This window comes from Sardina pilchardus, chromosome 3 (assembly GCF_963854185.1).
Source record: "Sardina pilchardus chromosome 3, fSarPil1.1, whole genome shotgun sequence".
In the NCBI taxonomy this organism is placed as follows: domain Eukaryota; kingdom Metazoa; phylum Chordata; class Actinopteri; order Clupeiformes; family Clupeidae; genus Sardina; species Sardina pilchardus.
In genome coordinates, this window is record NC_084996.1 from 9,318,249 (window position 1) to 9,342,211 (window position 23,963).

Here is a 23,963-nt window from a genome sequence, read left to right on the forward strand (position 1 = left end):
CAGATGATACTGGTTCTTACATACATCTTCTGATGCAACTTGGGCACATCATCAGTGATGTAACCTGGGGTCCTCGGGTGTTTCGGGTCTTTCAACATCAGACACCCTCACCCAGGCGACCCAGCTGGAGGTGATCAGTCCCCAGCTTGTGCCCAAGTAGCTTTGGTTTTCCACGGATCGCCCCGCTTGATCCACAGCCATCTGGATGCCTTTTCTGCGGCATCGGTGATGCTCCTGATGGCTCTCCGCATCTGCAGCCCTCTCACACCCAGGCGCTTCAATACCTGGTACAGGGACTGGCCTGCAAAGCCTCTGCAGCCAACCTCGATGGGGTCACATCGGGTCTTCCATCCGCTGCTTCGACAATCGCCTACCAGTCCCTCATACTTGGCTCTCTTCCTCTCAAAGGCCTCCTCCATACGGTCTTCCCAGGGGACAGTCAACTCCAGCAGGACCACTTGTCTTGATGTTTCTGACACCAGGACCATGTCTGGCCTGAGTGTTGTCACAGTGATGTTCTCTGGAAATTTGAGCTGCCTCCCTAGGTCGACCTTCAGCTGCCAATCACGTGCTGTTGCCAGGAGTCCTCCTGGTGGACTTGGACGCTGTTGTGTTTTCTCCCCTGCTTTAACAAAGGCGATGGATTGCCTTGCTGGATGTTGCTTCCGGCTGTGAGCTATCGCTGCTGTGATCACCTCAGCTATAACCCTCAACACCTGGTCGTGACGCCAGCGATAGCGCCCCTCTCCCAAGGCCTTCGGGCAGCAACTCAGGATATGCTCCAGAGATCCCCTTCTCTGGCACAAGGGACAAGCTGGAGTCTCTGCTAGGCCCCAGCAAAACAGGTTGGATGGGCTAGGGAGGGTGTCATAGACTGACTGGATCAGGAATCTAATCCGGTGTGGTTCAGCCTTCCACAGCTCTGCCCAGGTGATCTTACGGTCCAATGCCTGGTCCCAACGTGTCCAAGCCCCCTGTTGCCGCATGCCTACTGACCTGCAGGAGCGGCCTTCCTCCACGCCAGCCCGGACTTCATCTTGGACTAGCCGGCGCCTTTCTTTCCCTTGGGCCTTGCTGTAGACTGGCCTTGGAGAGCTTCCCAATCCTGCTCGCCCTGATGCCACCGTGCCCACCAGCTCGCCATGTTGCAGCCGCCGTTCAGCCAGCTTGACTGCCTCACATGCTTTCCACTTCCTTCCAGTTCGAACCTCGATGCCAGCTGAGGAGACCTTGGTGTCATTGGAGTCCCTGTACAGCAGCACCTCCCTGGCCCGGGTGACCATAAACTCCTCCGACAGACTGCTGAAAGGAAGTTGCAGCTTGTTCTTACAGCCATAGAGTGCTATGCTGCTGAGGCTTCGAGGCAGCCCCAACCACCTGCGCAGGTGTTGACTTATCCTCCTCTCAAACACCTCAACAGTAGTAAGCGGAACCTCATAGACCAGCAGTGGCCAGAGGAGTCGTGGCAGGATGCCATGCTGGTAAATCCAGGCTTTGAACTTGCCTGGCAGCCCAGACTTGTCCACCGCTGAAAGCCAGGTTCCCAGCTCACTGCTGGTTGCTTGCAGAGCTGCGGTGTCCTTCAGGGTACTGTCAAACATCTTGCCCAGGCTCTTGACAGGCTTCTCTGTAACTGATGGAATTGGGGTGCCTCCCACAGAGAAACGAAACCTGTCAGTCACCTTCCCTTTCCTCACTACCAGTGCCCTAGATTTAGCGGGCTTGAATTCCATCCTTGCCCAGCTGATGAGTTGTTCAAGGACTTTTAAGATCCACCTGCACCCTGGTACTGATGTTGTGGTCACCGTGAGGTCATCCATAAATGCCCTTATAGGGGGCTGACGGGTACCTGACTTTGTGAGGGGTCCTCTGCACTCCACTTCTGCTGACTTCACCAGCATATTCATGGCTAAGGAGAACAGAATCACCGACAATGTGCAACCAGTGATTATGCCCTTTTCCAAACAATGCCATGCAGATGTTAATGCTCCATTGGTGACTCTCAGACTAAAACAACTGTAATAGTCCAAGATGAGGTCCCTGATCTTAGTTGGAACATGATGCAGGTTGAGTGCAGTCTCCACCAGCTTGTGCGGGATAGAGCCATAGGCATTTGCTAGATCCAGCCACAGCACCGCAAGATCTCCTTTGCCCTCTCTTGCTTCTCTGATCAGCTGGGTAACTACACCTGTGTGCTCTATGCAACCAGGCACCCTTGGAACTCCACCCTTCTGCACCGATGTGTCTATGTAGGCATTTCTCAGGAGGAACTCCGTCATGCGTTGGGAGACAATGCTGAAAAAGACCTTGCCCTCCACGCTTAGAAGTGAGATGACCCTGAACTGCTCGATCGAGCGGGAATTCTCCTCCTTGGGGATCCAGATGCCCTCGGCATGTCTCCACTGCTGGGCCACCCTACCTCTTCTCCAGATGGCTTTGATGATCAACCAGAGCCGCTTCAACAGCCTTGGGCATCTCTTGTACACCACATATGGCACTCCGCTGGGACCTGGTGCTGAGCTGGTTCTTGCCGCTCTGATGACCTCTTCAACCTCCTTTAGGGTGGGCTCCTTGATGTTAAACCCTGTGATTGGATCTGGGGGGGTTAGCAGGGTGCTGCAAGGGTTGAGGTCCTTTTCCTTTGCAGCATCACTGTAGGTGGTGCTGAGGTAAGCATCTACCTCCTCCTGTGAGCAGGTAAGTTTGCCACCTCGTTTTTGCCCGAGGATCTTCCTGGTTACCCCAAAGGGGTTTGCGATGAAGGCAGCACGTCTCCTCGCTCTTTCCCTGCCCCTTTTCCTGTGCCACTCTGCCCGTCTGAGAGTGGTAAGTCTTTTCCTCAACATACTGCGAAGTTCTGCCAAGCCTGCCTTCTCCTCCTCCCTTGCCTGCTTGTACTGGCGTCCCAGGCATCTTAACTCCTGTCGTAACTGGCTGATCTTCCCCTCTCGTCGATTTGGACCTCCCTCGCTTCTGCCTGCCCGTGGTTCTTTCGTGCCAAACCTTTCTGCAGCAATGCTGATGATCAAAGTGCACATGAGCCGCAGCTTCTGGTCGGCATCCCCTCTGGCTGTAGCACTGAGGGCTAGGTCCACGTCCTCATCAAATTGGGACCACTGACTGACCTTGTTGGCAGCAGGCCATTTTATCCGGCGATGTTCTGAATGCCTGTTCTGGGGTGTGCGAGTTTGTGCATGGAGGGACTGGGCACTGTGGGGTGACTCCTGGCCTGGCTCCTCCTCCGTCTCACCAGGGACTAGCCCTGCGCGTTGCACCAACTGCTTCCCTGTCAGGCATTTCATTTTGGCCTGGTGGATCTTCAAGCCATGCTGGTTCTTACAGACCTTGCCACAACTGCAGATTGCGCTCGTAGTCATTATTCCGTTAGCCTGGGTCGTTGCCTGGATATCCGTCCTGTTGGGGTGCTCATCCTCCCCCCCTCTCGGGCACCCCTGGGGGTATAATTCTGTAAGGCTTTCCGTAGCGTGTTTTGGGTTCTCCCTCACGAGAGATGCAGATAGGGGTGCTAACCCGCACTGCCCCGGTTACTGTCTTTCCAGTTGTCTGCTGTCTCTCCAGCTGCCACCATACTATTCATGGTCGTCATCCGGCCTATTCCCGGCAGTCACTGGCAGAGCCAGATGATACTGGTTCTTACATACATCTTCTGATGCAACTTGGGCACATCATCAGTGATGTAACCTGGGGTCCTCGGGTGTTTCGGGTCTTTCAACATCAGACACCCTCACCCAGGCGACCCAGCTGGAGGTGATCAGTCCCCAGCTTGTGCCCAAGTAGCTTTGGTTTTCCACGGATCGCCCCGCTTGATCCACAGCCATCTGGATGCCTTTTCTGCGGCATCGGTGATGCTCCTGATGGCTCTCCGCATCTGCAGCCCTCTCACACCCAGGCGCTTCAATACCTGGTACAGGGACTGGCCTGCAAAGCCTCTGCAGCCAACCTCGATGGGGTCACATCGGGTCTTCCATCCGCTGCTTCGACAATCGCCTACCAGTCCCTCATACTTGGCTCTCTTCCTCTCAAAGGCCTCCTCCATACGGTCTTCCCAGGGGACAGTCAACTCCAGCAGGACCACTTGTCTTGATGTTTCTGACACCAGGACCATGTCTGGCCTGAGTGTTGTCACAGTGATGTTCTCTGGAAATTTGAGCTGCCTCCCTAGGTCGACCTTCAGCTGCCAATCACGTGCTGTTGCCAGGAGTCCTCCTGGTGGACTTGGACGCTGTTGTGTTTTCTCCCCTGCTTTAACAAAGGCGATGGATTGCCTTGCTGGATGTTGCTTCCGGCTGTGAGCTATCGCTGCTGTGATCACCTCAGCTATAACCCTCAACACCTGGTCGTGACGCCAGCGATAGCGCCCCTCTCCCAAGGCCTTCGGGCAGCAACTCAGGATATGCTCCAGAGATCCCCTTCTCTGGCACAAGGGACAAGCTGGAGTCTCTGCTAGGCCCCAGCAAAACAGGTTGGATGGGCTAGGGAGGGTGTCATAGACTGACTGGATCAGGAATCTAATCCGGTGTGGTTCAGCCTTCCACAGCTCTGCCCAGGTGATCTTACGGTCCAATGCCTGGTCCCAACGTGTCCAAGCCCCCTGTTGCCGCATGCCTACTGACCTGCAGGAGCAGCCTTCCTCCACGCCAGCCCGGACTTCATCTTGGACTAGCCGGCGCCTTTCTTTCCCTTGGGCCTTGCTGTAGACTGGCCTTGGAGAGCTTCCCAATCCTGCTCGCCCTGATGCCACCGTGCCCACCAGCTCGCCATGTTGCAGCCGCCGTTCAGCCAGCTTGACTGCTTGACTTTAGTTGAAACTGCTTATAAAAGAGAGAAAGCAAAACTGAAGTGAGATAAAAGGAAGCAGTGATTTATCAGAAGGGATCTGTGCAGTGTTTTAATAAATAAAGACAACCTCCCAGCACACTTGTTGTGGATGTTTTCTTCAATATTAATGCATGCTTTATAACAATAAGGTGTTGAAGTAGCAGAAGACAGTCAGTGTTTTCATTCATAAATAGATATATTTGCATCTCTGAGATAATAGCACATAACCTGTTTATATAAGTCTACTATTTCCATCTCATACTAAGAATGGCTACAGCTTAATTGGACATATTAATTTCCCTATATGAATAGGTTAAAAAATTCAATAGATATATAGCCCTCCACAAAGCTAGTGTCAGCTTGCAACAAAACAAACAAACAAACAAACAAACCTAATAGATGTTGAAGACATCCTGCATGTGGAGATAACTCTAACTACCCTCTTCCATGACCTGCTGCTTTTGCTGCCATGATTATGCAAACTCAGTGCTCGGTGTCCATCAGTACTTATGGGGAGCTGCACAACTGTGAGCTGCAGCTGAGTTCACATCAACACCCACAGGATGAAGGACACACTCTCACTGATGCTGCTACTCAGCACCATAGCCTGTGAGTGTCTCTGAATGGCAAACCACTATTTAGATTGGTACTAGAGATGTAGTCTGATAATTTGTCTTCTGTCTTTATTCAGCAGTGGTGAAAAGCCAAAGCATGGAGTCCATTCCCTCCAGTGCAGAGCTGAAGAAACCTGGTGACACTCTCAGCCTCTCCTGTAAAGGAGCTGGGTTTACTTTTGGGAGTTATGGCATGAACTGGATCAGACAGCCTGCTGGCAAAGCACTGGAGTGGATGGGTTACATATATACGGATGGTAGTGACACCAATTATGCCAGCAGTGTCCAGGGACGGATAGAAATCACCAGAGACAACCCCAACAGCATGGTGTATCTGAAACTGTCTGGTCTGAGGGCAGAGGACTCTGCTGTGTATTACTGTGCAAGATCCCACAGTGACAGAAAGGCTCTAGGTGCCGTACAAATACATCCCCTGTAATTCGCAATTCCAGCCTGCAGGTGGCAGTGTGAGGTCACAATATTGAAGTACTTTAGATACATGTTTACAGTAATTCGGAGAGGCTGAGGCCCAAGGACACACTCTCACTGATGCTGCTACTCAGCACTATAGCCTGTGAGTGCATGACACACTGCTGCATCAAATGAATTGTAATTAGAGGAACATTATTTAGATCTAAACTGCCAGAGTCTGGAGTCCATCCCCTCGGCTCCTGTCCAGAAAGTGCCTGGTGAAACTCTCAGCATCTCATGTAAAGCTATTGGCTATGATTTTGGTAGCTATTCTTTCCACTGGGTTCGCCAACCAGCTGGAGGACCTTTCATTTGGACGCATCTATACAAACACTGGGGGAACAGCATATGCAACAGGAATGAATGGACGTGCTACCATAACAAAGTACATTTCCAAAAGCATGTCATATCTGAAGATATCTGGTCTGAAAGAGGAGGACTCTGCTATGTATTACTGTGCAAGACGTGCACAGTGACCAAAGTGAAGGCGTACAAAGACACCAGATGGTTTCCCCTGTTGCTGTTGTTTTGATGTAGGACATGTTGTCTGGGGGCAGGCTCTACTCTGGTGGTGGACACAATATCACCATCACAGTTTTCTTGCCCAAATTGGAACCTGTACTTTTTGATTTTTGAGCAATGTATTTATTTTTTCTTACTGCACGTGATTGTACGATAAAATAGCTTGACGTTGTATGTGTGAATGAAACTGCTCATCTGAAATCTACATGAGATGAGACACGCATTTCCTTCAAACACAATCGGAGAGTTACATGCAGTAGCCTATATCAAAGCAATTCAATAAAGCTTGTTTTCACAAAAATCCAAAGAACAAAAGATATTCTATGTTATAAATCAGAAGCTGGATGATGTTATCTTCTCATTCACTCTGTTATTAAGAGGGATTTATTCCTTTCAGTCAGTCTCTCATCACTTGAGTCACTTTTAAATGGAAGGAAAGGAAACACAACTTGAGAAAGATGGTTGTTGAGGGTCAGAGTGTATGGGGATGGTTTGCTCTAATACTCCTTACTGATGTGAAATACCCAATGGGAAATTAATACCTTACTAAAGTGAATCGGATTCTTTTACATAAGACAGATAAAAAATGTATTAGTAACACACTTTGTATGCAGTCAAAATAATACGGTATCAAATTAAAATTTGTATTTGTATTGTTTTTTCATACTTTTATATATTATATTTATTTATGGTTATAATTATATATTTCCATGCTTGTGCTTTACCCATTCTATGCATATTTTGTGTTGTTAAATAAAAAACACAACTCTATTAGCCAGCAGGGGGAGGAATAACACAGCAGTAAGTGGTTTCCAGGACCCATGACAACGCTGGCCCTTTTTACAGACAACACAGATGTAACTATGCGGCACATCTGAATGCAAATACTTCCACCCTCCATAAATACTTTGAGTGACTTTCATCTCTTCGTCAGATGATGGAGCACAACCGAGCCATGTCACTCACATCAGCCTCCTCAACACAAACATGCCTCCTGATGCTGATACTGGTGGTGGCTTGTGAGTCTTTAGTAGCTTATTCAGAAGTACTTAGAATGTAACTTCTTGTATTTTTAATGGGTTTTACTTGTAAAATATTGGGTTCTGTTTGTTTTTCAGGGGTAGATTGTGCTATTGAACACACTCAGCCCAGCTCCATCATGGTAAAGCCAGGAGAGTCTCTGACAGTTACGTGCAAAGTGACTGGAGCTTCCATTACAGATCGCAGCTACTATGGAACAGCCTGGATTCGTCAGGCAGCAGGGAAACCTCTAGAGTGGATCAACAGGCTCCGCTACAATGGAGACAAATATGAAAACAATGCCCTGAAGAACAAGTTCAGTGTCTCCAGAGACACGTCCAGTAACACAGTGACTCTACAGGGCCAGAATCTACAGGCTGGAGACACAGCTGTGTATTACTGTGCCCGACGCACTGTGATACAAACAATCGCCGGGACTTACAAAAACTCATCTTAAGTCTGATAACTGGAAAAACAAAGCAGACAATACTGGGATATTCAAGGCAGACTTCTAATGATTTGACCCGTGACATTTCGGAATCTAACAAAGCAACTCTTACTTGTTGGTGGGCAAGTGCATGAGCAACACACATGCCCACCAAATTTGGTTAATTTTCATCAATGTGTCAACCACAACAGACAATAGGCTAGGAGGCGCTATAGAGTCCCTAAGCCACACCCTAGGCCAGAGCTATGTTTCTGTCTAGCGGCAGCAATAACACACAAGCCTATACCTAATTGTCGTGAATGTATGTGTCAACCATAATAGACAATGTGCTAGGTGGCGCTGTAGAGTCCCTAAGCCACACCCTAGGCCAGAGCTCTATCCCTGACTAGCGGTAGCAATAACAAACATGCCCACCAAATGTGATTAATTTTCGTGAATGTGTCAACCACAACAGACAATGCGCTAGGTGGCGTTATAGAGTCCCTAAGCCACACCCTAGGCCAGAGCTCTGTTTCTGACTAGCGGCAGTAATAACACACAAGCTCATCAAATTTGATTGATTTTCGTGAATGTATATGTCAACCACAACAGGTAACACACTATGTGGCGCTATAGAGTCCCTAAGCCACACCCTCGGCAAGAGCTCTGTCTCTAAATAGCTATAGCAAAACACTTGCCCTCCAAATTTGGTTCATTTTCGTGAATGTACGTGTCAGCCACAACAGACAATGTGCTAGGTGGCGCTATAGAGTCCCTAAGCCACACCCGAGGCCAGAGCTCTGTCTTTGACTAGCGATAGCAAAAACACACAAGTCCACCAAATTTGGTTCATTTTCGTGAATGTTTGTGTCAACCACAACAGATTACGTGCTGCCTGGTGGCGCTATAGAGTTCCGAAGCCACACCTTAGGCCAGAGCTCTGTCTCTCACTAGCAGAAGCAATTCCACATTTAGCTGCCAAATTTATTCATTGATTTTTCATCTGATTTACATGAACACATACAAATAGCGGTTTTGTACAGTAGATATGAGAATATAAATGAGTGAAAAAGTCGCCCATGATTTATGAGGAGGAAAAAGTCAAAATGGAAAATGTTGTAACTGGAGATAAGAAAAATAAAAAAAAATCATACTCTTACTAGCACAAACATAACTGCACTGACTGACTGTTTGTGACACATTGTGGGGTCTGTCAAATATGCAAATATCCCCTCCCTGTTCTCTATTTAAGGGTGGATGCATTTCATGGTGTGATGTGGGGGTTAAGAAGAGCGGTGTACCATGTTTCCTGTGTCACTGGTGTTGTATCTGCTCTCGTTTCTTTTCGGTGAGTTCTCAGAAATGGATATTTTTGCCATGGGTGAAGATCATTAAAGGGCAGTTTTGTTTCATATCTGATATTCTTTCATTTTCAGTGGTGGATGGCATTGAGCACACCCAGCCCAGCTCAATGGCAGTAAAGCCAGGAGAAAACATACGGATTACATGCCAAGTATCTGGGATGTCAATCACGACTCACAGCTACTTTAGAACAGGTTGGATTCGGCAGCCAGCAGGACAATCTCTGGAGTGGATCAATGCCATAGATTATGATGGCGAGGAGCACCATAGTGATAAGCTGAAAAACAAGTTCAGTGTCTCCAGAGACACGTCCAGTAACACAGTGACTCTACAGGGCCAGAATCTACAGGCTGGAGACACAGCTGTGTATTACTGTGCCCGAGACTCACTGTGAGATCAAACACACGCTGATGCATACAAAAACTAGAGCTTGATTGGCCATGTTGACTAGATACAGAACTGCAGTACTGCTCAGTTAAAAGTACATTGATACAGTTATGATCATTTCCACATCTACACTACTTCAACACATTTACAACATGCCCAACATTTTCCATGGACCTGCCCACACAAGGACATTCTATATGTCACAATTGTGATGTTAACGACTACAGATAATTGTCATCTCTGAGATGATGACATGCCATGTAGAGGGGCTCACTATTGAACATCATCCGACATTATTCTGTGTCAGGACTTATTGGGCCCAAATCCTTAGAACGTTGGTCCTTATTTGGCTCAAAGCCTACTGTTCTGCCAGTAGCTCATGCACTGTGGAGAGTTAGAGTTTTATTTTTCTTATCTCATTGGTGGGCAATCACTTTGACACAACACCACCTTTGGAAAATAAATGTATGCAGTTGTCATATTTGCCACATTTGAACAATTATGTGATTCCAGATACATGAGCTCCATTTATGGGAATGCAGGTGTCTGTTCTGTGGGTGACAGAGAAGATAACTTTCTGTTTTTGTCAGTTATTCAGTTGAGTTAAAGTAAGATTAGATGCTTTGTTCTTCTGCATACGCCCTTGTTGACTGCCTTACCCACAAATAATAATGTAGATACTGAGCAGACAATTAAAAACACTCCGATATCTCACATCATCAAATGTGGTTAAACGGCTGCACTTTCCTTCCAGTAAGTGGTGGCTTAGTGTCTCTTGCACATTAACCACATGTTCCTCTCACCGTGCCTGTAGAGCGCCAGCAGCTTCAAAAGCTCTGTGCTCATCTTTGTACCACAATAGAAAAATGCACTGTACAGTAGCCTACAATTTATGCACAATGCACAAGGGTAAGATAGTCTTTGAACCTTGTGCCTACAAGTTGTTAATTTATTTTTTTGGGGGACTGGGAGTTAAAATTTAGCAAAACTCTGCTCTGCAAAAAAATGAAGAGTCAAATACCAACAATACAAAGTAGAAATAATGGATTAAATGCCTGAAAATGCATTTTACAAATGTTAACTGTTTACAATTGATATATGCAGTAGTAATACTGTACATCTGAATGACCTATTATGATGTTTTACGTATAGTTCATACAATCTAGGCCTATAGCCTAGATTAGAGCACATTTTTTTTATTTTCTAATCAGACTTTAGTTGAGCTTCAAAAACATGATTTTATAACACAGGTTAGAGGTCTTGAGAGAACCCCTTGACTGAGAGAGACATGGCTGAGGGACCCGTATTCGCCTGTTGCTTAACCATGATGAACATATGTAGGGTACGATTATAAAAGTCATTACAATTGCAATTATTGAAAAATAATATTAATCATACATTATTTTAGACACTATGACATTCAATTAATTTCTCCTTTTGCCAGATTTCTTTACAAGAAAGTTAGTGATGTGAAGTCTTGGAAATATGCTGTTTATTCAAAAGTGTTGCATTTGATCATACAAGTTTACGTAGCCTACAAATTATGTAGTCTATGTTACAGTTAGTATTAGTTAAAACAAGGTGAAAAAATAATTGAGATAGAAAATATACATATGTTTTAAAGAGAATATAGTAATGAAATAACACAGGACGAAATCAACTTTAAGATGCTATATGTGTGCTCATCAAAACAAAGCAATTACGCAGAAACATATACATCAGGAAAATAAAGAGGATATAATGTGCACAGACACTGATGTTCAGAGAGTTCTATTAAAAATATTGTTTGTTGAAGGGGAAAATATGGCAAACAAAAATCAATAGTTTTTACACCAGCAACATAGAAAGACATTAAAAAGTATGCTGTTCATGAAGAATAAGCACATTTCTCGGCTCCACATGGCATCATGGAGCTTTCCTGGCGCAGGAGGGTTTCCTTCCCACATTTGTGCACAGGAAGTAGGAGATGGCGCAGAAGTACACCATGCTTTTAAAAATCATAAACGTGTACATCCATGTTGCCAGATACAGACTGCGTGCAGCTCCAAAGTACGCTGTCAAAGCACAAACACATGCGTTTGAATTTGCAAGGAGACATTAATGTCAGTAGATAAATTATAATTATAATCATTATTAATATTATTACCGTCTGGTATAACTGTGTCATCGACAGATGGGCAGGATATTGCCAGTGAGTTTGAAGTTAAAAGTTGAAGATGAAATGCAATGTACAATTAAAGAGTATAAAATTCAGTTATTTGAATAACATTATATACAACATGGATGGAGAGTTAGACTGGCTTTAAATTGTTGCTTATTCATCTTTTATAGAACATTATGTACACTATTTATAAAACATTACGTTTAATAAAGTTGGTAGTTGAGGAAATCAGGACAATTATAACATTCATTACAACACCCAGAGGAGCAAACAGCAGCGGTACCTCTCTCTATCTCCAGTGGCTCACTCTCTTTTCCTTCCCTGTTGGGCTCGACTGAGCAGGCATAGCGGTTGGTATTGGCTTTGTCAATAATCATCATACTGGTCCTTGTCTCATTGGAGAAGCTCGACTCCAGCACCTCACCATCACTCTTCTCCACATTGACCCAGTTATCGTCTTTAAACACCTTCCAGTGGAATCTGAACATGTCCGAGGACATATTACTGGCATGGCACAGAAAGGTGTACGTCCCTTGTTGAGGTTTGATGGTAGAATAGACAGACACTTCAGGTTCATTGATGGGTTGGTCTGAAATTGTACGAGAAATGATAAAACACATAATAAAAACATGCATCCTTCCAGCTCCACGTGGTCTCAGTCTCACATTATATGTAATAGACACATAATATTGCCACATGCTATTTCCACTGTCACTAATGTAATTTAACATTTAACTTATGACACAATCATTTGTCCATCAAAATAAATTATTTATATAATGTGAGCCATTCACACATGAGATTATTTACTCAGTATACACATGGTGATATGGTTGACGGACATAAAATCCATCCAAATTTATACACCTCTTGCTCACAGACTGCGTGCCACACAGATATCACATGCATATCACTTGAAAGTGCACAACATATCCTTTTCAATAGTGCATGAGAAAATGAATGTTGAATAAATAAAATTCAATCATTTTGATTTTCAATCATCAGTATGTCTTCACTACATAAACCAGACTTACCAAACACAAAGATGCAAAACACTCCTCTGTACAATTAGCTGTTCCAGGGTAATCCAGTTTCGAAATTTTAGAAAATGTCTATGGTCTCCAACTTTGAACTGAAATTCTAGTTTTTAATATATATAATATCATAAATTAAGAAATTTGCTTTCCATATCAAAGAATCAAAAGTTTGTCCTATCAGCCCAGATCAACTGTGCCTTGCTTGGACTTAAACAAATAAAACAATTCATAATGAGTGAAATATTTATGTCTAAATATGTTTGTAAATTACTAAACAATATTGGCTTGGCTATATTATTATTATTATTATTATTATTATATTATTTGGCTGTTATTACGTTATCGGCTGCTACAGTACACACCATCTTGGTTTTTGCATGGCCAGATTCCAGACAATCCCAACTAGGCTACACAAATATTCCTACTGAAATGCTTCATGGTGACATGAATGCAAAATATGATTTTTCATTGATAAAAAAGCTGACAAAAGACATATGCAAGTATTATCATATTGTATTTTCCCAGATATGGATAGGCCATAATGTGCTGAAAAGGTTTAGCATGCATACAATGGCCCTTACAATGACCAAGATAAGAGCTTAAAAGTAAAGATAGAAACAATACACAGAAAACAGCCTATCAAATGTTAAAATGATTACCAATGCCTAGAGGAAAGGAAAATCTCTTCTTTGTCCAATACACCGTATCTTAGACACAACTGAGTCAATTTCTTCAATGTAGAATTCTGACCTACGGTGTGTCTTGCATTCATTCATTTCAGACTTCAATTATTCAGTTCAATTTAAATCCTTTGGTGTACTTTCCCCCTTGAGCAGCAATGTTTTAACCTATATAGTTCCTCCTGGCTCAATATGTTCGATATGCACACTCTTTCAATCCAATACAATTTAGTTGTTTTCAACTCTCAAACTAAGCTAACAAACACTTTGTTATTTAACATTTTCAATGTAACACAAATTAAAAGACAATTGCGTGTAAGATTTTTCTTTTGTGTCAAAATGTCAAGGTACATTTTATGAGATGATTCTTACCTGTCACATAGACTCTTGTGCCTGATCCAAAAAGAGTCCACCACACAGTGAAGTACTCTAATACAATAACTCAACAATGCATCAGTCGCTTCATTAACAACCTCATTTTCACTTTTCCATTAAATAAATATATTGATGCCATAACCTAAAATGCTGTTTTATGATTATTCACATTTTTTCTGGAAAGATATAAATAATAATTAAAAGGCTCATTTGCCTCTACAGTAGCAAAGTAAAGTGTACTGCCATCACTACTATTTCCCTCTTGTATAGATTTATCGTCAAATTCAGCGATGGCAAAGTAAAAATAGCAATAATATAAATGGTTTATATGTTTCATACCTGTAACAGCCGAATGCCTGATCCAAACATATGCTTCCACCCACAGTGAAATCACAAGACCTAGGGAGTTGTTTGAATCATTATTAATAATGATTACTGAGTTAAGCAAAACATTTGGTGCATCGTCAGTTACTTACTGGATGTTATATTGTTGCTTTCAATTTTCAATTCATTTATGTGTTGAACATGATTCATTTTTTAAAACATTCAACCAACAGCTATAGGCTTAGCCATTTTCTCAGAAAAATCTTGAGGCTTGAACCAATTCAACCATATGTAATAAGCATTAAATCGGAATTTAAAATCTTGTTTCTGTTGATAAATCAGATTTGTTCTTTCCTCATTCATGATATTTCAGGTACAAGTTTCTGTCTTGATTCCTTTCAGTTTCGCCGATCACAGTTTAGGACACAACAGCAACAGATATATGGGGCTAACATATGGGGTCAGATACGTAGGACATTATATAATGTAACACTTTTATATTCTCTAGTTACTAGGAATGAGGCTCAGAAGTAGATGGAGATGGAGTTGAGGCTACAATAAACAACTGTTTGCATCTCTGAGACATTACTTTATATAGACCCCACAAAGGCAAGAGCAGTCTGAGTTTTCCCAGAGGTTACATGTCAGTGTCTTGCAGTACCTCTGACTGTACTGTACGTGACCTCCTGTTTGCTGCCATGATTATGCAAACTCAGTGCTGGGTGTCCATCAGTACTTATGGGGAGTTGCACAACTGTGAGCTGCAGCTGAGTTCACATCAACACCCACAGGATGAAGGACACACTCTCACTGATACTGCTACTCAGCACCATAGCATGTGAGTGTCTCTGAATGACAAACCACTAGGCTATAGATTGGTACTAGAAATGTGGTCTGACTAATTTGTCTCCTGTCTTTATTTAGCAGTGGTGAAAAGCCAAAGCATGGAGTCCATTCCCTCCAGTGCAGTGCTGAAGAAACCTGGTGACACTCTCAGTCTCTCCTGTAAAGGAGCTGGGTTTAACTTTGGAAGCTACAGTATGCACTGGATCAGACAGCCTGCTGGGAAAGCACTGGAGTGGATGGGTTTTATCTATACGGATGGTAGTAAGACTGTCTATTCCAGCAGCATCCAAGGCCACATAGAAATCACCAGAAACAACCCCAACAGCATGGTGTATCTGAAACTGTCTGGTATGAGGGCAGAGGACTCTGCTCTGTATTACTGTGCAGCAGCACACAGTTACAGAAAGGCTTCGTGTGCCGTACAAATACAGCCCCTGTATTTCTCAATTTTTAGACAACAGGGGGTAGTGTGAGGCCACCATATTGATATACTGTAGCAGCTGCATGTTTCATTTGGGGAGGCTGAGTTTTGTTGTGAACCACGCCAAAAGCATGCCCACTCCCAGTGATGTATAAAGTACTAGAGATCCAGACTTGAGTAGAAGTACAAGTGCTCTATCAAAAAAGTGACTTGAGTAGAAGTAGAAGTGCTCTTTAAAAACCGTACTTAAGTGGAAGTACTAAAGTATTAAACATGTTTTGTACTTAAGTATTGCAAGTAGTTTATTTTTTAAAATACTACTCAAGTACTGGAAGTAAAAGTAGAAGTATTGTGTAATTAGCTGATTTGCGAACGAGATGGGTGCAAAAGGTATCAGCACAATCGTTCAGTGCAGGCCCCTTGGCAGACACACGGGGGCCATAGCCTAGGCCAGACTAGGCTATAAACATGTGGTAGTTAAACAAGGTGAATAAATATAACTGTATGGGTTTCCCAATGTCATTTGTAGGGGTGTATGATACAACTCACTTTTAATACAATAATAGGTATACAGAATCATTGATCATCTGTAGCCATCTATCTATCTATCTATCTAATTATCTATCTAATGCATCAGTCAGTAGCCATAGCATGAAAAATACATGATAAGACTATAGTGTCACAATTGTTTTAACATAAGTTAAGAATTTTGATACTGATTTGATATGGGAGCCCCACCACACCAGTGGAGACCAGACATTACAAGGCATACTTCCCCACACTCAGTGAAAAGGTGGCTTCATATCATATGTTTGTATTTCAAACATTTTGAAATTCATATGAAGTTTACATTAGGCCTATTTATGATCTGCACAATTAGTTAAAATACATAGTATGTTGAGTATTTGATATTGATTTTTTATTTTGACTCACATTTTACACGATTGTCATATTGACTTACATTTATCTTTAATGTCAATTGTCTAATTGAGTGCCTGTCACTTTAAAAGAACATGAAAGTAATTAGGCCTCAGTCGTGGTAGGTTATCCAGCTAGTCTAGAATAGGCATAATGCATAGGAATATGTGGAGGTGATGCTTATGTTTTCTATGTAATCTATGTAGTTTAAATAAATGTTCTAAAACCAAACAAGTGGAAGAACACAATATTCAAGTAGTAGGCTAGTTATTGTGGGGTGCTACACAGACTGAAGTCGGAGACCAAGAAGAAATGTTGCAATTTAAAAACGGGATTACTCGAGAATGATTTATTGTACAAATGAATGCTTCTCATGTAGCCTAACTTCACCTTGATTTTCTCGCGAACCCTTAATTACAGCAACTATTTACTCCCATTGGAAAGCTAAGATCGTGCTGTCAACAAGTGACACACATCAGTGTGACTAGGACTTTGTGAGCAATCCGGAACGGATTTGTTCGTGACCGACACACCAGTAACGAGTAACGATGGAGCACATAAAAATGTATCGGAGTAAAAGTACTATACTCATCAAAAATATGTAGTGAAGTAAAAGTAGAAGTAGGAGAAAAAAATAATACTCCAGTAAAGTACAGATACTGCATTTCAGTACTTAAGTAGAGTACTTAAGTAGTTCTACTTCGTTACTATACATCTCTGCCCACTCCTGTACAACCGGCCTCTTGGCCCAGGTCCTTCTATCTCCAGCCAGAAGTTACAGGGTATGGTGGCTGTAGTAGCTCTATATGTATGTTTATAGACATGGCGTCACCGTGCCATGTGATGGTGCCTTCCCACTCAGTATGAAAGCTCTCGCTGTCTAGAGGAGCAGCAGCTTTTTTCATAGGGAGCACCACTAGGTAGCGTGTCATGTTGTGTGGCAGTGATAACTGTACCCATGCCATGGTGAGGGAGAAGCACAGGCCTCTGATCTGATTCCCCCAAGGCCCTCCACAGGGGCCTGTCTGTCTTTGAGTGATATGACTGAATGTCTGGGTTGCCACTGGTCTGGATTAGGATAGGTTTGGTCTCAAGGAACTACTGTAGTGTTACATTTGTAAGTCAGATCAGATGTGACATCACTGACTGAAGTCAAACATTAATAAATCTGAAAAGACCAAGTTTTGTTATACCTTGTCTTGTATGAGTAATCCAATTATTTAAATCATGTTGAAATAACTACAACTGACTTGTTGACCAGGCAATTGATGTATTACAGACATGACATGACGTAATGATTGAACTCATCCCTGCCTACCTACCTATCTACCATGCTTATGCAAACTCAGTGCTGGGTGTCCATCAGTACTTATGGGGAGCTGCACAACTGTGAGCTGCAGCTGAGTTCACATCAACACCCACAGGATGAAGGACACACTCTCACTGATGCTGCTACTCAGCACCATAGCATGTGAGTGTCTTTGAATGGCAAACCACTTTTTATATTGGTACTAATGATGTACTCTGATCATGACTCTTGTCTTTTTTAAGCAGTGGTGAAAGGTGAAAGCATGGAGTCCATTCCCTCCGGTGCTGTGTTGAAGAAACCTGGTGACACTCTCAGTCTCTCCTGTAAAGGATCTGGGTTTACTTTTGGAAGCTACCACATGCACTGGATCAGACAGCCTGCTGGGAAAGCACTGGAGTGGATGGGTGCTATTTGGAGCGATGCTAGTGGCACCAGCTATGCCAACAGTGTCCAAGGACGCATAGAAATAACCAGAAACAACCCTAACAGCATGGTGTATCTGAAACTGTCTGGTCTGAGGACAGAGGACTCTGCTGTGTATTACTGTGCAAGACAGGCACAGTGACACAAACACAGAGTGGAGATGTACAAAAACATTGTTACAATGACCCAGTTGCAATTAACCATCAGGGGACAGTGATGACACATAGTAACACAGCTGCTCGTTCAGAAACAGTAAGGACCTTATGGCCATATAGTGTCAAAACAGTCTCTGTTGCATTACAAACCACAGCGTTACTGCCTAACTAGTCTAACTCTGGAAGTAATCGCAGTGCCCATGTGTATGTGTTATGCAGTAGGGATTTCCATGGATGGTTCAGCATCCTGATGACTTGGGGGTAGAAACTATCCCTGTATCTGCTTGCACGGGTCCTTATGCTCTTGTATCGTCTGCCTCAAGGCAGGAGGGTGAAAAGACAGGGATTGGGATGACTGGGGTCAGAAACTATACGCTTGGCTTTTCTTCTGCAGCACTGACTGTAGAGGTCCTGGATGGATGGATGGATGGTAACTCAGTCCTTGTAATGCGCTGTGCTGATCTGATAACTATGATGAAAAGCAAATATGAAAACAATGCCCTGAAGAACAAGTTAAGTGTCTCCAGAGACACGTCCAGTAACACAGTGACTCTACAGGGCCAGAATCTACAGGCTGGAGACACAGCTGTGAATTACTGTGCCTGATACAGTCACTGTGACACAAACAACCACTGATGTAAAAACTAGCTTGTTTGTCTATCTTCACTATAGATACAGTTAAAACCACATTAATAGTCAGTTATGATGATTTTTGCATCTACACAAAGTCAACACATTCTATTTACAAAAATGGTTCATATCAACAATTGTGTGATTCCAGTTTGTGCTTTTGATACACACATTACAGAAGTTGTGTCTCCCATATATTATTTCAGTAGTAGAACATGGCATATGAATTCAACAGTTAAAAAATAAATGTTTTTTATTATTGTTTTGTATCAAGGCTATATGCCATGGAAGACCTGAGTCTATAAACATCTATTTACCCACATACAGTATAATAATATGGACTCCATTCATGCACAGGTGTTCTTTCTGTGGGTGACGGAGAGGAGAATAGCAGATATTAAAATGATAGATGTGTTTCCAACTTTCAGCTTTTATCAGTTATTCAGTTTGACTTCAAGTAAAATTAGGCGCTCATGTTTTGCTCTTAGGTGATACGCCCTTGTAGACCACTTTATCCATAAATAATTACGCAGATGCAAAGCAAACTGTGCTGTGCAAAGCAGACTGTTCTTGTGCTATCTCACGAGCATGCAAGCCATCAACCGTGGTTAATCTGATACTCTTATCTTCCAGTAAGTGCTGGCTTAGTGTCTCTTGCACATTAACCACATGTTCCTCTCACCGTGCCTGTAGAGCGCCAGCAGCTTCAAAAGCTCTGTGCTCATTTTTGTACCACATTAGAAAAAATGCACTGTACAATTTATGCACAATGCACAAGAGCATGGTCTTTGAAAAGTAAAATAACAAAGAAACAAGAACAGCAAAAAATATGGGTACTATGCTACTGTTTTTCCCAGGTCAAGCATTCGTGATTTAAGTGATTGACTAAATGCATACTTTATGAGTACTGTATGTGTCTAAATAGCTTATAAATAGCTTCAGATACAAGCATAATATTAACAGATTATTGTAAGAGCACTTAACTTTTTGATTGATTAAGCAAGCTTTAATTGAGCTTCACATTGAGATTCACATATAGATCATTTTCACTGCAGGTCAGAGGTCTTGAGGGACCCTTATTCACCTGTTGCTTATTAACTATTTAGATAAATAACGCAGGGGCATTTATAAAATTAATTGACAATTGACAATGAACAATTATTGACAAATAAAATTGATTATGTGTTATTTTAGGCTGTATGACAAATGCTGGGTATTTATTTATTTTTCCTTTTGACACGTTTACAACAAAGTCAGTGAAGTGAGGACTTTAGAATATACTGTTTATTCAAAAGTTTTTCATTTGACCATCTAAAACAATACATAAGAACGTTGGAATTTACATTACAATTACATTATTAGTTATATCAGATGATAAAATTATTTCATGTGGTAAAACAATTTGATAAGAGAATCATTTGCCTTTGTAATACAATGACATAACAGCAGAATGACTTTCTAAAACTGATGGTTATGATTGTGCAAATTGAAGAATAAAAGTTAAACACAGTACAGTCAATCATGTTTTAGAGGGGATATGGTGATAGAATGCAAAGGCAAGCGAAATCAGCTCTAAGGTGCTTTGGATGGACATCAAAACACAAAGTCATTTAGCAGAGAAAAAAACATGGGAGAAATTAAAGAAGAAATAATGTGCACAAACACTGAGTGTGCAGAGATACTGTAAGTGTCTATTGACTATACACTAGCAACACAAAAAAGACAATCAAAAGAACCAAATCTATCAGCTCCAAGCCTTGGTGTCATGGACTCATGGAGCTTTCCTGTTGCAGGAGGATTTCCTTCCCACATTCTTTGTGCACAGGAAGAAGGAGATGGCGCAGAAGTACACCATGCTTTTAAAAATCATAAACGTGTACATCCATGACGCCAGATATAGACTGCGTGCAGCCCCAGAGTACGCTGTCAAAGCACAAACACATGCGTTTTGAAGCAGAGCATGACATCACAAGCGTATACAGTGAATCTTTACATCACATTGATTTGCAAGGGGATATTAATGCCAGAAGATCTATTATTATTGTTATTGTTATTATTATTATTATTATTATTGTTATTATTTACCATCTGGTATGAGTGGCTGGGACATAGCTGTGGCAGGTGCGCAGGTTATTGCAAGTGAGCTTGTAGTTGGACCAGGTTCAGTGTACACTTCTGTTGCTTCATCCAAAAATGCTAGAATGAAATACAATTCAAATGCAACATACAGTTAAATAGTATACAATTCAGTGAATTGAAAAACACATATAAAACATGAATGGAAAGTTGGCTTGCTTTAAATGGCTGCTTTTCAATATTTTCTAGAACTCACGCCACATTTAAAGAGGCCAAAGAGGACATGTACAACATTTATTCCATTAGCCAGAGTAGCAAACACAGCCGTACCTTTCTCTATCTCCAGTGGCTCACTCTCTTTTCCTTCCCTGTTGGGCTCAACGGAACAGGCGTAGCGGTTAGCATCTGCCTTCTGCTTGTCAATAATCATCATACTGGTCCTTGTCTTATCTGAGAAGCTCGACTCCAGCACCTCACCATCGCTCTTCTTCACATCGACCCAGTTATCATCTTTAAACACCTTCCAGTGGAATCTGACCATATCCAGGAAAATATCACTGGCATGGCACAGAAAGGTGTTCTTCCCTTGTTGAGGTTTGGTGGTAGAATAAACAGACACTTTAGGTTCACTGATGGATTGGTCTGAAAGACAAATGGCATTTGATTAAATAAACTAGAGTGTGCATATGCAACAGAACATTCTGGATAGAATAATTTACTGAAATGTATAAAGAACTTGAAATGAAACAAAAAAATAAATAAAATAAATAAATAAAAAACATACGTCCTTCCAACTCCATGTTGTCTCAGTTACATAGACACATTATACACTATTGTCATATTTTCACTGTCACTGTCATCAATGTCATTTAACATTTAACTCTTGAGTCAATAATTTGTCCATCAAATTACATCAGGTTTCAAATGCGGAGGAGTTTATTCATCACCCAGTGGTTCAGTGACAATAATTCAGCGAACAATACAATTCATAAAATATTTATGTCTGCAAATAGCCTATGTGTTTGTAAAAGTGTTTTGCAATAGTATCCCACCATCATGATTCTTATATTGTCAGATTGCAGACAATCCCAACTACACAAATATTCATATTCCTATGGCATGCTTCATGTTGCCATGAATGCAAAAAATCAGATTAAACAATCATTCGTTCATATAAAGGCTGACAGAAGACATATGCAAGTATTATCATATCATATTTTCCCAGATATGGATAGTCCATATTGTCATGAAAAAGAAATGTATAGACACAAAATTACCCTTACAATGACCAAGACAAGAGCTTATAAAGTAAAGTTAATGATACTGACAATAGCCTATTGTTAAAACAATTGCCATTGAGGAAAGGAAACATCTCTTTGTCTAATATACTTTTCCTAGACACATCTGAGGTTAACATCAACAGAATTCTGACCTTCAGTAATGCTTGAATTTATTATTTCCAGCCTTCCTCTTCTCTCTATTCTTCAGTTCAACTTAAATCCTTATCCGTGCTCTTTGAATGAAACAGTTAGAGTTAATCTCTAAATAAGAGCTGATTTTTCCCTTTGAGTTTTTAACCTTGGTGGTTTCTCCTGGCTCAACATGTTTATGCACACTCTTTCAATCCAAACACAACTGAGTTTTTTTTTTTTTCAATTCTGATAATTGTCTTGACTATTCATTTTAGCCTTCATCTTGTCTCAATGCTTCAGTTCAATGTATTTATATATTTTACAGGAGAAACATTTAGAGTTATTGATCCTTAAATAACAGCTGATTTCTTTCCTTGAGCAAGGATACTTTTGCAATGGTTTCTGGCCCAAAATGTTTAATATTTTATTCGTATATATATTATTTGAATCCAATGCAATTATGTTTACTCTTTGTTTCTGCATACAATTCACATATGAAACTCAAATATCAGATATTTCTTGATTACCATAATTTCACAACTATTAGCCGTGGCTTATTTGTTGATTTTGCTAAATTTCTTCAGCTATGAGGTTAATACTTGGAGGCAGTTAATATGGTTCATATGTTTTTGTTTCTTTTAACTTTAACTGTATTTATCTCTTTATCATTTTCAGTGTTACATGAATTAATACAAATAATAATTGTCTATCAGATTTGCTCTATTAAAATAGAGCAGGTAATTGTTATGACGCAATTCTCACCTGTCACATAGAGTCTTGTTCCTGATCCAAAGAGATCCCAGGTATAATCCACAGTGGAATATTCTATTACAATAACTCACTCAACCTTCAGCAACTTCATTTAACTTTTCCACAAACTAAGTTGTACTGTAGCTGCTGTTGCCACAACCAGCAATGCTGTTTTATGATTATTCATATGTTTTCAGATGATATTTTGAACAGTGTAATAATTGAAGGCTAATTTGCGAAGCCTATAAGTAAAGCACACTGCCATCACTATCATTATACCCCCCTTGTCGATTTAATTTGTACAATTCAGCAATGGCAAACTGAAGATAATAATAGGCTAGTGGTTTTGTTTTATTCCTGTAACAGCTGAGTACCTGATCCAAATGGTTCCACCCACCGTGAATCATAAAAGCACCATACCTAAGGAGTTGTGTGCATAATTATTGAACTTATCAAAACATTTGGTGCATTCAGAGGATACTGCAATTGTGGGGATGGGCATTCTGGATCACAATTATCAATCTACAGTACATTCATGTGCATGTTTATCTTTAGCATATTTTACTGTTCTTTTCAAGATCTATCTACAGTATGTATCTGTCTAGGCCCTATCTATTTATCTATCTACTGTAAGTATCTATCCTTTCTACATGCACATTGTTACATTATTGCTTTCAAAATTCATCGATGTGTTGGACATGGTGGTTGGTTGCGGACATGATTTGTCTTTAGAACAGACAACCAACAAGACTTGTGGTCAGATAACACTTTTATTAACACTTTTATATTCCATATCTGTTAGGA

General features: G+C 41.7%; 1 protein-coding gene and 5 gene segments (V, D, J or C); 5 read left to right on the forward strand and 1 right to left on the reverse strand.

Moving 5' to 3' along the window:
- Positions 1–28: 28 nt before the first annotated feature.
- On the reverse strand, positions 29–3,395 carry LOC134076569 (uncharacterized). Its single transcript, XM_062531692.1, has one exon. It carries the CDS (start codon positions 3,375–3,377, stop codon positions 135–137), a length of 3,243 nt encoding a protein of 1,080 aa, XP_062387676.1. The 5' UTR covers positions 3,378–3,395; the 3' UTR covers positions 29–134.
- A 2,000-nt stretch (positions 3,396–5,395) lies between these two features.
- Positions 5,396–5,892, forward strand: LOC134075844 (Ig heavy chain V region 914-like). The segment is given in 2 exon segments: positions 5,396–5,448; positions 5,531–5,892. Coding segments are annotated over 2 exon segments (408 nt in total).
- Positions 5,893–7,380: 1,488 nt separating this feature from the next.
- LOC134075845 (immunoglobulin heavy variable 4-30-4-like) lies at positions 7,381–7,923 on the forward strand. The segment is given in 2 exon segments: positions 7,381–7,465; positions 7,565–7,923. Coding segments are annotated over 2 exon segments (444 nt in total).
- A 1,220-nt stretch (positions 7,924–9,143) lies between these two features.
- On the forward strand, positions 9,144–9,649 carry LOC134075846 (immunoglobulin heavy variable 4-39-like). The segment is given in 2 exon segments: positions 9,144–9,241; positions 9,330–9,649. Coding segments are annotated over 2 exon segments (366 nt in total).
- A 5,342-nt stretch (positions 9,650–14,991) lies between these two features.
- LOC134075848 (Ig heavy chain V region 914-like) lies at positions 14,992–15,538 on the forward strand. The segment is given in 2 exon segments: positions 14,992–15,057; positions 15,144–15,538. Coding segments are annotated over 2 exon segments (441 nt in total).
- Positions 15,539–17,814: 2,276 nt separating this feature from the next.
- LOC134076580 (Ig heavy chain V region 3-like) lies at positions 17,815–18,278 on the forward strand. The segment is given in 2 exon segments: positions 17,815–17,875; positions 17,959–18,278. Coding segments are annotated over 2 exon segments (366 nt in total).
- Positions 18,279–23,963: the final 5,685 nt, after the last annotated feature.

Bases quoted from the DNA above. Each gene is read 5' to 3' on its own strand.
- LOC134076569 (XM_062531692.1), bottom strand. From the start codon at position 3,377: ATGACTACGAGCGCAATCTGCAGTTGTGGCAAGGTCTGTAAGAACCAG.